The following is a 14,024-nucleotide window of genomic DNA, read 5'->3' on the forward strand; positions in this document are numbered from 1 at the left end:
TTATTTCAAGCAATGCCAAAACAGTGCACGTGTTATCTCGCTTAACTTTCACACTAACACTGAGGAAGGTGCTGGCTTCACTTTACAGATCAGGTGGGTGAAGACTAGAAAAGAAAGACCTCTAGCGCTGTGCCCTGCACACCTGATCTGCCCTACCACTTACTGCACCCAGGTGGTCACCATCTATGAGCTTCCGTCCCGCACAAGGTGGGTCGATGAGGTCTGAGTCAGGCTGGGTCGCCTCCCGTACCCCGGCAACCTGCGCGGCCGGGCTCAGGCAACGCCCGGGGCCACGAGAAGGGATCCAGCTTCCCGATCCCCTAGCTCCCGGGGCCTGCACGCCGCAAGCGGGCTCGGGGAACTCGGGACTCCGGAACCTTTCCTGGCGCAGCCAAGCCCGCCGAGGTTTGCCGGGAGGGGAAACTGGCGCTGGTGTGAGCTTCGGCGAAGAAATCGGTCCACGCCCGCGGCCGGAGGCCGGAACCTTTCTCCTCTCTCCGCGGCAGCCCGGCTCGAATCGGAACTATTTTTCTCGCGTCGCTGTTGTCGGGCGGAGGGGTGCGGGCAACGGAACGGTCTCCCAGCCGCCGGGTCGTCGCGCCGCGGTCGCCGGCTGCTGACGTGGGCCGGCTTGGTGGGGCAAGAGTGGGTGCGGGTCGCCATGGCGGTGGACATCACACTGCTATTCAGGGCCAGCGTCAAGACCGTGAAGACGCGCAACAAAGCACTGGGAGTGGCAGTGGGCGGCGGGGTGGAGGGCAGCCGCGACGAGCTGTTTCGCCGGAGCCCCAGGCCCAAGGGCGACTTCTCCAGCCGAGCGCGCGAAGTGGTGAGCTGGTTGCTATGGAAACGGCGGGCTGGAGAGCGGGGGTCGCGGACCCCCAATCCGGGCTGTCTGCGTCTGGTAGAACAGTGTGTCAAAGAGCCTGGGGAAGGTGGTATGAAGAGTGGGGCGGGAGAGTTGGTCCCGGAGAGCTGACGGCTGTCTTGGGAAACGAACAATCTTGGGTCTTCCCTGGTGCTCAGACGGTAAAGTGTCTGCCTGCAATGCGGGAGGACCCAGGTTCGATCCCAGGGTCGGGAAGATCCCCTGGAGAAGGGAAAATGGCAACCCACTCCAGTATTCTTGCCTGGAAAATGCCATGGACGGAGGAGCGAGCCTGATAGGCTACAGTCCATGGGCTCGCAAAGAGCGAACTTCACTTTGGGTGGAAGAATGGGGACGCATGTTGGGAACTCGGAACTCTGTCAAGTTCATGGGCTACTTCGTGAGGTAGTGATTTCGCTGTCACTCTGCAGACCTGAGCGCCGGCGAGGCTTCCCCCATAGTCCTCTGCTTTCCTGTTGCAGCACTGACCACGGTGTATTACTTTGGTTTGCTCGTCTCATCGCCTTCACCTTCCCTCCCCCGCCTTGAGATCGCAGGTCGCGTTCAGCTGATCTCTCACTTCCCCTAGCTTCTCGCAATAGATCACGACTCGGGCTAGGAACCGGCTAGTTTAGGGTGATCGTTCACAAGCATGCTCTATTCCAGTCATCTAAACTCCTTTCCGGTTCCTGAACACAGCCAACTTACGTTCAGAAGAGCTGTGACCTACTCCTTAAGGGCAGGAACAGTGTTGACTTCACCGCAGAATCCCCAAAGCCTGACTCCTAACATTGCTTAGTAAGTGTTTGTTGAAGGAATGAATGAACAAATGGTTGTCTGTCTTCCCCGCTACACTGGAAACTCTGTAAGGGGAGAGAGAAAGTTTGCCAAGTTCACTTTTGTATCCTTGCCACCAAGGATGGATCTAGTTTTTGTGGAGCTTGAAGCTTATACAGTTCTGTCTGTTCTCTTTAAGAAATAAAAATCCAAAATCACAATAAAAGGTTCAGAGCTTTGGGAGGTGCAAGGGAGGGGCCCTGAGGCTTAAACTTCTTGGTAAATCCACTTCTGTTTGATACACAGTGCATGCAGTGTCTGGTACTTTGCAGACAGTCACAGTTTTCAATGAATATATGTATGCATGAATTAGGGAGTGGCAGTTTGCAAAGGATATTCAAGCCTTGGAAGGAAAGTTGGTCCAGATGTATATATTTAGTCCATCAGAAAGCATCTATTAAGTGCCTACTTTCTGACCACCATTGTGTTAGAATAATGTGATTTAAAAGGAATGGTGGGCAGACATATTACCAAAAGTAATGTCACAAAGCCTTGTAGATGTCATGTGGGACACAAAGGAGAGTGTGTTCAGTTAAACCTCAGGGCCAAGAGAGGCTTTACAGAGGAGATGATGCCTGAAACAAATCTTGTAGGAAGAGTAATTGGTTCCAGTGCAGACAGGGTGGAGAAGGGCCTCTGAGGCTAAGAGAAGCATGTGCACAAAGATGTGAAGCTAGGTAACGTTATGCTCAACTTATTTATACTCAAAAATTACAGATTAGTAATGGCATTTCAGATTCTGGGAGGAGGAATTTTTCATAGCTGAACAATTCCAAACAGTGATAATTATGGCTTCTTGGCAACGGGAGCTTGACTCATTTGGACTGTGGGGTTAATGGGGATCTTGGGAGTAGAAACTGGGTCTTGAATTTAGAAGAACTGTGTTCTAGTCTGCTACTTAGAAGTGGGTGACTGGGGCAAGTCCTGTTACCTGTGTCTCACATCCCCTTTCTATAAAATGGGCATGATTATACCCTACTTAACTGGCAAGCTAATTATTAGGATCTTATGAGACATTGTACATATTGTAAAGAGCTATAATTATTATTATTGTTGCTCTTCACCCCCTACCCTGATTCCAGGTAGGCCATTTAGACGTATTTTCATCAGTGTTGTGAAACTTTGTCCCTTACACCACTTACCTGTCTTGCACTTTCATTCTTTCTTGCAAAGGGAAACCAAGTCAGTTCATGAAGGAGTCTGAAAACCCTGTGCATGTGCTGATAGCAGCACTAGAGGAGACAGCAGCTTTCCTCTGTCAAGGTGAAGCTATTGGCGATAGCAAATGTGTGGCAAGCGGGCAGCTCTTCCTCTCTCCCCACCTCCCTGGGACCGTGGAAGCTGGTGTTAATTTCCCAGCAGATCCCTATTGCTCAGAATCCCATGCAACACTGCCCCAGGCAGCTATTACCAGTTGTTGGATCTGACATTCAAGTTGAAATTTACCGACATCCTATCTAATATATATTAATAGTAAAAATAGAATCTGTATGCCTAAGGCAGAACCATGGACTTTTTTTCTTTTTAGTACTTAAAAGGACCTGAAGTTTGTGTTCAGGCTTCTCATTTTGTAGATGGGCAAACTAATACTCAGGTAAGTAAAATGCCTTGCCCAGAGTAATAATTAATGAGGTCAAAGGGCAGAGCCAGTGGAAGAAGCCAGGTCCTTTGACCCCAGTTGAATGTTGTTTATTTCCCATCCCATACATGCATTTCCACTCTAATTTTAAAGCAAAAATTCCTTAGCTGAGTTTCTTCTTCCTGAATTAATACTGAATTCATGACTGGATACTGAATAAGATTTGGAGCAGAAAGTCCTGAATTTGAATGCTTCTTATTTATTGCAAGACCTTGGGAAAGTTATTTAACCTCAATTTCCTCACTTCTAAAATAGAGTGAATCATAGCAAGTTGATAAGGTGGTTATGCAGATGAAATGAGAGAAGGTGTGCAGGTGCTTGCATGAGTGTGACATGTTCTGGTTGCAAGTAAGGGTAGCTTCTTGTAAACTACCTGGAGGAGGAAATGGCAACCCACGCCAGTATTCTTGCCTGGAAAATCCCAGGGACAGAGGAGCCTGGTGGGCTACAGTCCATGGGGTTGCACCAAGAGTCAGACGTGACTGAGCAACTGAACACCCAGCGCTGTGTAAACCAACCTGAGGAAAACAGGAATATTTTGGCTTATATACCTGGGAAACATAGGGAGGAGCTTCTTTCTTTAGCTCTTATCCATAAAACTCCAGAAAAGGGCTCTAGTTGGTTCTACTTGGGTCCCGAGCCCTCATTAGAAAGTCATTCACTCGTGTCTGACTCTTTGTGACCCCCATGGACTGTAGGCCACCAGGCTTCTCTGTCCATGGATTCTTCAAGCAAGGATACTGGAGTGGGTTGCCATTCCCTTCTCCAGGGGGATCTTGCCGACCCAGGGAATGAACCCAGGTCTCCTGCATCGCAGGCAGATTCTTCAGCGTCCGAGCCATCAGGGAAGCCCTCCTTATGGCTTGAATGCTGTGATGGCTGTCCCACCAGAACCTTGGCAAAGGGAGTACTGTGTCTAAAAATCAGGGAATAAGGGATACTGGGCAGGCAAAACCAACGCAGATGTTCCTTCTAGTCCCTAGCACAGTGCCTGACCTGCTTTCACGTTACGTGCCTGGTCTTCCGCTCCGTGGGGAAGAAAAAAACTAGAATTGTGGGAGTTTGTAATGACAGGCTTCATGCAGGAATGTGTCCGGAGGTGTCTCCTAGGGGGCAGGTCTTTCATTCTCTTATTAATTTATAAAAGTTACAGAAGCCAGGGGAAGCAACATGCAGTAAACCAAGACACCTCTAAGCAGCCGAACGGAGTGTGCATGAACAGCGGGAGCCCGCCTACACGACCTCAAGAGACCTGTGTCCTGGCCCACGTTCAGCCACGAGGGGCAGACAGCCTAGGCCTTCTGCGCCTCAGTGTCCACCTTGGTAAAACTGACAGCTTGGCCATGACTGTAACAATTTCTTATAAAGCAGAGATGACCTAAGATAAACATCGGCTCTGAGTATTTGTTGGGAGTTCTGTTTTCAGATTAAGCATGCAGATGAGTTTTTCTGTGTTCGTTATACATTGCTTTTGTGAAAGCCAAGTGTCACTTATTTTTTCTTTTTGTAGGAGCGCATTATCTTGAGTTCCTGACTTCAAATTGGACTTCTTACAGCAGCCCAAAGGCAAATGGTCTGCTCCCTGCTACTGTCCCGAGCGCCTCTCCTCTTACCCTGCTCCAGCTGCCCTGACCTCCTTGCTTTCCTCACACCCTCCAGGCACATCCCCACCTCAGGACCTTTGTGCGTGTTCCCTCGACCTGGAGCGCTTCTCTCCCAGATGCCACGTAATTTGGTCTTTAGGCCTCTGCTTATGTGTTTCCTCAGTGATCCCTTCCTCCACTGCCCTGTGTGAAAGAGCATCCTTTTTCTCTTCTTTACTCTGCTTTATTCCTATTATTTAACATACTATGTATCCATCGACCTGTTTATCCACTGGAACATATACTTCATGAAAACAAAGACTCCTTAGGTTTTAGAGCAGTACAGGATAGGCTCTCAGTAAATGTTTCTTGAATTAATGAATGAATGTTATTTACTGTGTTACTTTGCTTTGAATTTTGGAGCTGGTTGATCTCTGTCTAAGGCTCCTTCCAATTCCAGAAAATGTGTGAGCCTAACATGATTCCTTAATATTATATAGCATGTGTGTACACACGTAGGGGCTTCCCTTGTGGCTCAGATGGTAAGGAATCTGCCTGCAATGCAGGAGACTCGGGTTCCATCTCTGGGTTGGGAAGATCCCCTGAAGGAGGAAATGGCAACCCACCCCAGTATTCTTACCTGGGAAATACTGTGGACAGAGCAGCCTGGTGGGTCACAGTCCACAGGGTTTCAAAGAGTCAGATATTACTGAGTGACTGACATGCACGCACATAAACTTAATCCAGTGTCTGGAGTAAACATTGAATAAATAGTAGCTTTTATTATTAAGATTTCGTTCCTGCCTTAGGGAGTTTATAGTCAAATGGAGAAGCAGACACATAAATACCACAACTCAAGTGGAAGTGAAAACTGCAACACTAAACATTGATACCCCGGTCCTTCTCAGTTTTCTTCTGAGATGTAGTGTTGACCTTGTGTGCCAGTCTTTGGAGCCATAAGTGAAGCTGGGAACAGAATTATTATCCAGAGTATTATTATTGTTATCCAGAGTAGCTGGAAATAGACTTTATTCAAGGATTGAGTGTAGTTCTACTTAAATAGAGTGCCAGTGGAGGAGAGCATTTTCAAAGAAGCAGTATCAGGCAACAGGTGCTGCAGTGAGAAGCTTGAGATAGGGCCTCACAGGACAGGAATAGATCAGGAGGCAGTGTGGATTTAGGAGGCAGGCTCCAAACAGAGTCTGTTAAATCATATCGACTTTTTAAAAATTAATGTAGAATTCCTTTTGCAACTGATATAAAGAGCTGTTTTCTCTAAGGCTGGGATGAGAGGGCTGGGAAAAGAGAAGTTAATTAGTCAGCTGCCTCTCCACCATCCCCCCCTTCTCCTTGAGGATCCTCTTTGGAACCACCTGTAGGGCTCAGAGAGACACAGTCTCACTGTGTTAATGTTCTTCAGGGCCTCTTTTAACTTCATGATGCTGTGTTTTTATGGATCTTAATAACCAAGTGTAAACTGTAAGCGGGACTCAGTGCCAGAGACTTTTCATGACATAAATAGTGAATCCTTTGTAGGGACTGCACTTACGAATTTTTCCAGGGCTTATGAAGACTATAGCTTTTGAAATTACATTTATTCAATACTAATTGGTTTATTCCATCTCCTGTAATCATTAGACTCCTGATACGTGTCAGTCATTGTGAGGACATTAAAAAGTTATGACATCTATGTCCTGGCTTTTAGGAAATACAGATGAAGGGCAACTAAAGCTCCTTGAGGGAGAATCAGTGGAAAAACAAACCAGACTTTGAAGACAAGAGCCATTCTACCAGACAAAGGAAGCGGATTGAATCGCCTTCCTGGCAGAGGGGGACTGTGAGCAAGGGCGCTGGTGTTCAAGGGCAGGGTGACTAGGGGAGCAGGGGGAATGCTGGTGCGGCTGGAGCCCTTTCCTGGGGGGCCTGGGAGAGGGGCGGGCAGGCAGGAGAAGAGGCTGTGCTGGATGAGGTTAGAGCAGAGGTCGACCAGCTTTGGGCCACAGGCCATATCCAGCCACAGCCAGTTTTTATAAATGAGGTTTCAATGGAATGCGATCATATTCATTTTAGGCTGTGGATAGTTTTGTGCTATAGTGACAGATAGAACGTTGGCCAGACCTATGCTGAGGACTTTGGACTTTATGTTCTAAGCAGTGTGAGCAGAGGCAGGAGAGTTCATATTTGTATTTTAAGATGATCAGCAATATTGCAGATGGGTTTGGAGTGTTAACATGACTGACGTAGAAAAGCTCATTAGGAGGCTATTGCAGTGATCCAGGTGAGAGCTGATGAGCTAGTGGATGGAGTAATGACTGGATGAAGGAGATATCTAGAAAGTGGATCTTTTAAAAATGTAGCAGTTGGTGGGGTTAGAAAGAAGAGGTAGAACAATTCCCAGCTTTCTAGTGTCCGACTTTTTGTGACCCCATGGACTGTAGCCCACCAGGCTCCTCTGTCCATGGAATTCTCCAGGCAAGAATACTGGAGTGGGCTGCCATTCCCTTCTTCAGGGGATCTTCCTGACCTCGGGATCGAACCCAGGTCCCCTGCATTGCAGGTGGATTCTTTACCGCTGAGCCACCAGGGAAGCCCATTGAGACAACAGGTGGTGGGTGACTCCGCAGTGGCATTGCTTCTTGGAAAAGCTGGATTGGAAAGCATAGCTGGAACGAAGTGGGGTCCTCTAGTTTTGTCATACTTAGAACTTGGAGATGATTGAATCTTTAAAATAGACACCTAGTACACGTGCCCAGCCATTACCTCACAAGCCCAGCGAACGCTGGGCTATGCCTCATTATGGCGGCAGACCCAAGGCAAGTTCTCAGCGCCAGACTGCAGATGGGCTATTCAGCAGGGCCCAGTAGGGGCTCCCCTTGTGGCTCAGCTGGTAAAGAATCCACCTGCAATGCTGGGTTCCATCCCTGGGTTGGGAAGATCCCCTGGAGAAGGGAAAGGCTACCCACTCCAGTATTCTGGCCTGGAGAATTCCATGGACTGTATAGTTCATGGGGTGGCAAAGAGTCGGACACGACTGAGCAACTTTCACATTTAGACTCCAGGATCTTATACAGACTTGTTCTCAGTTGTGCTTTCTTTATTCTTGAAAGAAATTCATCTTTGTGGTAATGATAGTATCACTTATATATTCGACATACATATTGTAGAAGTTTGATTCTCAGGGATAGTCCGTCAGTTAACTTTCTTCTTTATTCCAAGAAAAATCTGGAAAGGGTCAAAGAGCTCCCTCTTTTCTCAGTTTGTCATTGGCAGGTAAACAGTTCAGTGTATCACCTCCTAGGATAGGGCTGCCCAAGCAGGTCCTCTCAGGGTGACCTTTGGAATGAATTCTTCCTGTCCAGGGTCTGATTCTGTCTTGCAGACTTGAGAACCAGAACTTGAGACTTGAGATTTGTCAACGTACCAAGGAAAGAACCATTTTCAGGGCAGGTATCAACGGAGCTCACACTAGCTTGTGTACAAGACAGAATACTAGATTGTTCATTTACTTTGAATGCTATAACTAATACTCAGAAGGATCCAAATTTTAGAAAGTCAGTTATTTTTGAGCTTCTATAGGTCCGGAACTCTGCTGAGGGCTTTACATACCTGATCTCAATTAATTTTTCTCTGTTTAGAGGGATAGAAGTATAATATTATTAAGTTATTTTACAATGTTGATTGTATTATGAATAATATAATTCTAGTATTCATACGAACTTGATGTTTGAGGTTTCTTGTTACGTGGAAATCTTTATGGGCTCCCTCTGGTGGGCAAAGAAACAATGACGTTTACAATGGTTAATTATGGCTTGTGTTATGAAAAACTTACTGTGTTTTAAACATATTAACTTTAAAATTGGTGTAAGAAGAGGCCCCGTCTGAACCGTCTAAAAGAAGGTGAATAAACCAGAGAAGTGAAAGTATAATGTGTTGAATGAACTCATATAACTCGACTATGAAAAGCTTGCCGCACACTTGTAATTTTAAACTCAGCAGTACTTTTTTCTTCCTGACTTTCAGGTTCTCAGAGTCTATAAATACTAGAATCTGCCCTCTACTTGCCACAGTCTAACATACGCCTATTTGTCAGAACTTTCTTACAGAGCTCGTAAGCTATATTTAACCAAGAGAAGTGAGTCTTTTCATTTCATAATATTGTACACATTCCTGTTCACTTTTTTGGACACACGATAAGAAAATCCTGGTTAAAATCAACGTTTGTTTTTTTATAGCCTAAGTAGAAATGACAGGTTGCTGCATATCTTGGCTGGGAGAAATTGAGAAAGGAATTAAAAAGCATAAGTTTTGAGTTATAAATACTTTCGGACTTTGCCAGTAATTAATTATCTGATCTTGGAGAACTCACCTAACCTCTATTTTTGGTTTTTTTGTTTGCTTTTTTTTCCCCCACTTTACTTGTTTGTTTAGCGAGGAACTTTCACTAGATCATCGTTAAGAATCTTTCCATGATCAGTACTCTTCTTTCTGAAAGTCCCAGAATATATTTTTAAATGCTTTTTACAGCACCTGGTGATATTCCTCCCTGACTTTCTGTGTACTTAGAATTTTTCACCTAGATTAAAAGAAAAATTTTTTTCAGAGTTCTCATTTGGTATGTTTCCACGAGTGTATTTGATTTAGTAGTGATTATGTATTCTTGTAATGGGTTTTATCAGTGGGGTATATTTCTGAAATTGACTGATTTTGAAATCTGACTATAAAAATAGTAAATGCTCATTCAACAGAATAGAAAAGAAAGTGAAGTTCACATATACTACTTATGGCCAGAAATAACCACTGTTTTAATTTTGGTATATATTTTTTTCAGACATTTTTCTTATTTAAAAAAAAAAAACAGAATTTTTCTACAATAGTGTTTTCTGTCCCCCGCCCCGACTTTTTTTTGTCTTATCTTGCCTTCTTTCAGTTCAGTTCAGTTCAGTCGCTGAGTCATGTCCGACTCTTTGCGGCCCCATGAATCTCAGCACGCCAGGCCTCCCTGTTCATCACCATCTCCCGGAGTTCACTCAGACTCACGTCCATCGAGTCCATGATGCCATCCAGTCATCTCATCCTCTGTCGTCCCCTTCTCCTCCTGCCCCCAATCCCTACCAGCATCAGAGTCTTTTCCAATGAGTCAGCTCTTCGCATGAGGTGGCCAAAGTATTGGAGTTTCAGCTTTAGCATCAGTCCTTCCAGTGAACACCCAGGGTTGATCTCCTTCAGAATGGACTGGTTGGATCTTCTTGCAGTCCAAGGGACTCTCAAGAGTCTTCTCCAACACCACAGTTCAAAAGCATCAATTCTTCGGTGCTCAGCCTTCTTCACAGTCCAACTCTCACATCCATACATGACCACAGGAAAAACCATAGCCTTGACTAGATGGACCTTTGTTGGCAAAGTAATGTCTGTGCTATTTAATATACTGTCTAGGTTGGTCATAACTTTCCTTCCAAGGAGTAAGTGTCTTTTAATTTCATGGCTGCAGTCACCATCTGCAGTGATTTTGGAGCCCCTCAAAACAAGTCTGACACTGTTTCCACTGTTTTCTCACCTATTTCCCATGAAGTGATGGGACCAGATGCCATGATCTTCGTTTTCTGAATGTTGAGCTGTCAGCCAACTTTTTCACTCTCCTCTTTGACTTTCATCAAGAGGCTTTTTAGTTCCTCTTCACTTTCTGCCGTAAGGGTGGTGTCATCTGCATATCTGAGGTAATTGATATTTCTCCCGGCAATCTTGATTCCAGCTTGTGCTTCTTCCAGCCGAGTGTTTCTCATGATGGACTCTGCATATAAGTTAAATAAGCAGAGTGACAGTATACAGCCTTGACGTACTCCTTTTCCTATCTGGAACCAGTCTGTTGTTCCATGTCCAGTTCTAACTGTTGCTTCCTGACCTGCATATAGGTTTCTCAAGAGGCCAGTCAGGCGGTCTGGTATTCCCATCTCTTTCAGAATTTTCCACAGTTTATTGTGATCTACACAGTCAAAGGCTTTGGCATAGTCAATAAAGGAGAAATAGATGTTTTTCTGGAACTCTCTTGCTTTTTCCATGATTCAGCAGATGTTGGCAATTTGATCTCTGGTTCCTCTGCCTTTTTTAAAACCAGCTTGAACATCTGGAAGTTCACGGTTCACATATTGCTGAGGTCTGGCTTGGAGAATTTTGAGCATTACTTTACTAGCGTGTGAGGTGAGTATAATTGTGCAGTAGTTTGAGCATTCTTTGGCATTGTGTTTCTTTGGGATTGGAATGAAAGCTGACCTTTTCCAGTCCTGTGGCCACTGCTGGAGTTTTCCAAATGTGCTGGCATATTGAGTGCAGCACTTTCACAACATCATCTTTCAGGATTTGAAATAGCTCAACTGGAATTCCATCACCTCCACTAGCTTTGTTTGTAGTGATGCTTTCTCAGACCCACTTCACATTCCAGGATGTCTGGCTCTAGGTGAGTGTGAGTGATCACACCATCGTGATTATCTTGGTCGTGAAGATCTTTTTTGTACTTTTTTGCCACCCTTACCTAATAACATATTGTGAAATTTTTTCTATGTCAATACATATTGTTCTTGCTGCCAATTTATTTGGCTGCATAGCCATTAAAAATAACACTACAGAGTAAAAATATCTTACCTAAAAAAATAATTATATTCTGTAACTTATTTACCTGAATCGCTGTTGAAAGATATTTAGGCTGCTTTTAGTTTATCACTATTTTAAACAAATAGTACATTTTTACCAAATTTGTTTCAAATTTATAAACTCTCAAGATGAAAGGCAAAAATGTATATCATTTCACTTGTTTTCTATTTAATCTTTTCTCAAATATAAAGAATCAGATGCCCTAATATGATAAGAAGAAAATTATCCCTAATTTGGGGGGAAATGTTACATGTATTAGAACTTATTTTGGTGCTGGGGGTCGGGGGAATAGAAAAGGGGTAGGGGTAGGTAGGTGGTAATGAGGGGCAGGGTAATCAGGAAAACTTTGGCGTGAGACCGGAGCCTTGAAGGGCAAGTAAAACTGGTAGATGGTGAGCATGAGTGTGGTGCGTTTCAGTGACAGTAAGGACACTGGATAGCTGGGCCAGGTAGCTGCTGCTTGGTCGGTGGCGTGAAACAAACTTGGGGAGGTGCTTTATGGCCTACAGACTATAGAAGGCCTCCTGAGCTTTTATACAGAATAAATGTACAAAAATCAGTGGCCATCCAAATCTAATGACCACTTACAATCCAGTAAAATCATTTACTACTACTACTACTAAGTCACTTCAGTCGTGTCTGACTCTGTTCGACCCCATAGACGGCAGCCCACCAGGCTCCCCCGTCCCTGGGATTATTTAAGGTAGTAACAAAAAGCATGTCTAGAAATAACCTTAATAAGCAATGTAAATACCTCATTTGAAGAAAACTTCACAGTTTTGTAGAGAGAGAAAACTTGACTAAATAGAAACACATTGTATATGTGGAAGGGAGGAAGTACTATAAAGACATCAGTTATTCCTAAATTAATTTGCAGGTTTAGTGCAGCTTTAACCTAAATTCCAACAGAAAGTCGTTCTGAAATTTGTCTAGAAAGTTGCTTTGAAATTCATCTAGAAAAGAAGATGTGTGTAAATAGCTAATTAATTTTTTGAGGAAGAGTATACATGTTGGGGTCGGTGTGCTAGCCTTACCAAATATTAAAACATTTTAAAGCCAAAGCTGAATGTATACATGTATGGATCATATATGATTTATTTGTGTGTGTGTAATTTTTATCTTGTATTGTAAATCAGTAAGATTTATAATAAAAAGGTTCATTCAGTGATTTGGGGATAATTAGTTAGCACTCTGCAAAAAAGGCTTTTTTTTAAGGTCCTTATCTTTTACCGTGCACACATTAAATTTCTAGATGGACTAAAGATTTACTTGTAAAAGCCAAACTGAAGAAAACAAAAATTAACCTATCTTCTAAAAGCGGGAGGTCTTTCTGAGTTTAAAAATTCATAGCACTGGACTTAATAATGGCATTGATTTTGATGATGGCAGCTCTCACGAGACCTTTACACTGAGACATCATAGCATTATTCCCAAGTATAAGAAACTATTGGGTAAATATGCATACTGAAGAGTTTGTCATGGCCTGAGAAGAAATGCTCATACTAAAAAGTTACTACCCAAACCACACACAATTAAAACTTTATATACCAAATCAAAAAGCTCTAGGCATGCAAATATTGATTAGAAGAGAATACATTAAAATGTTAACAATGGCTGTTGCTGGCTAATGAGATAATGAGTGATTTATTTTTCTGTTTCTATCTTCCTGAATTTCTTTAATGAGCACATATTACTACTGAAATGAGAAACGAAACAGAACAAGTAAACTTCCAGGCCGATGAGTTTTTATTTGCTGTAAAAGGAAATAGAAAAGAATTAATATCTTTTGATTGGAAAAACGTCATGAATAAGCAGTATCTAATTATATATTAAATGCACAATAGAGAGGGCCCCTGTTTGAAGGAAGTCTGTGGTAAATCTTTTGTAAAGGGAGTAATTTTCCTGTAACTTAGCTGGATTTTCAGTTGGGACTTTCTTAACCTGTACAGGAAAATCATCCACAAATGTTCCATTGATGTCTTAGCTTTCCGGTTGCCATTCTAAAAAATAATAAACTGATAATAATAGCTACCACTTGTTGAGCACCTATTCTAGCTGGCACTCTGCTAAGAGCTTTATCATTTGGTTGGCTATCCTTGCAAGTTAGGTTCCTTTACTCATAAAGAAACCAAGGTTCAGGAGGTTGAGTCCCTGCCCAGGGTGGTGTCACCTTGATGGGCTTGCGCCCCGTTCCTGACATCTGCCACCTCTCCATGCACACACCTCTTAGTACAGGACTGTGTGTGCATGTGAGTGCTGTGCTGGGACTTTGGAGCTGGGCTCCACTTGGCATTGCGCAGGCAGGATCTCTGGTGATTTTCTCCTAGCATGTTGTCATATCATCTGCTGTCTTTGGGAGCATGTTTTGCTCTATAAATCTCAAGTATTTGAAAGTGCCTGACTAGCATTTGGGGAAATACAGCTACCTCCAGAGCAAACTCTATTTTTAGTC

At 43.8% G+C, this 14,024-nt stretch overlaps 1 protein-coding gene across 1 annotated transcript in view; it reads left to right on the forward strand.

Annotated features, from left to right (window-relative positions):
- Nucleotides 1–624: 624 nt before the first annotated feature.
- STX18 (syntaxin 18) overlaps nucleotides 625–14,024 on the forward strand; it is a 119,473-nt gene continuing 106,073 nt past the window's right edge. Inside the window, exon 1 of the mRNA XM_052641841.1 lies at nucleotides 625–829. Coding sequence (XP_052497801.1) covers nucleotides 662–829 — 168 coding nt within the window. The 5' untranslated portion in view covers nucleotides 625–661. The remainder of the gene's footprint in view (nucleotides 830–14,024) is intronic.

This window comes from Budorcas taxicolor, chromosome 6, assembly GCF_023091745.1.
Source record: "Budorcas taxicolor isolate Tak-1 chromosome 6, Takin1.1, whole genome shotgun sequence".
Taxonomy (NCBI): Eukaryota; Metazoa; Chordata; class Mammalia; order Artiodactyla; family Bovidae; genus Budorcas; species Budorcas taxicolor.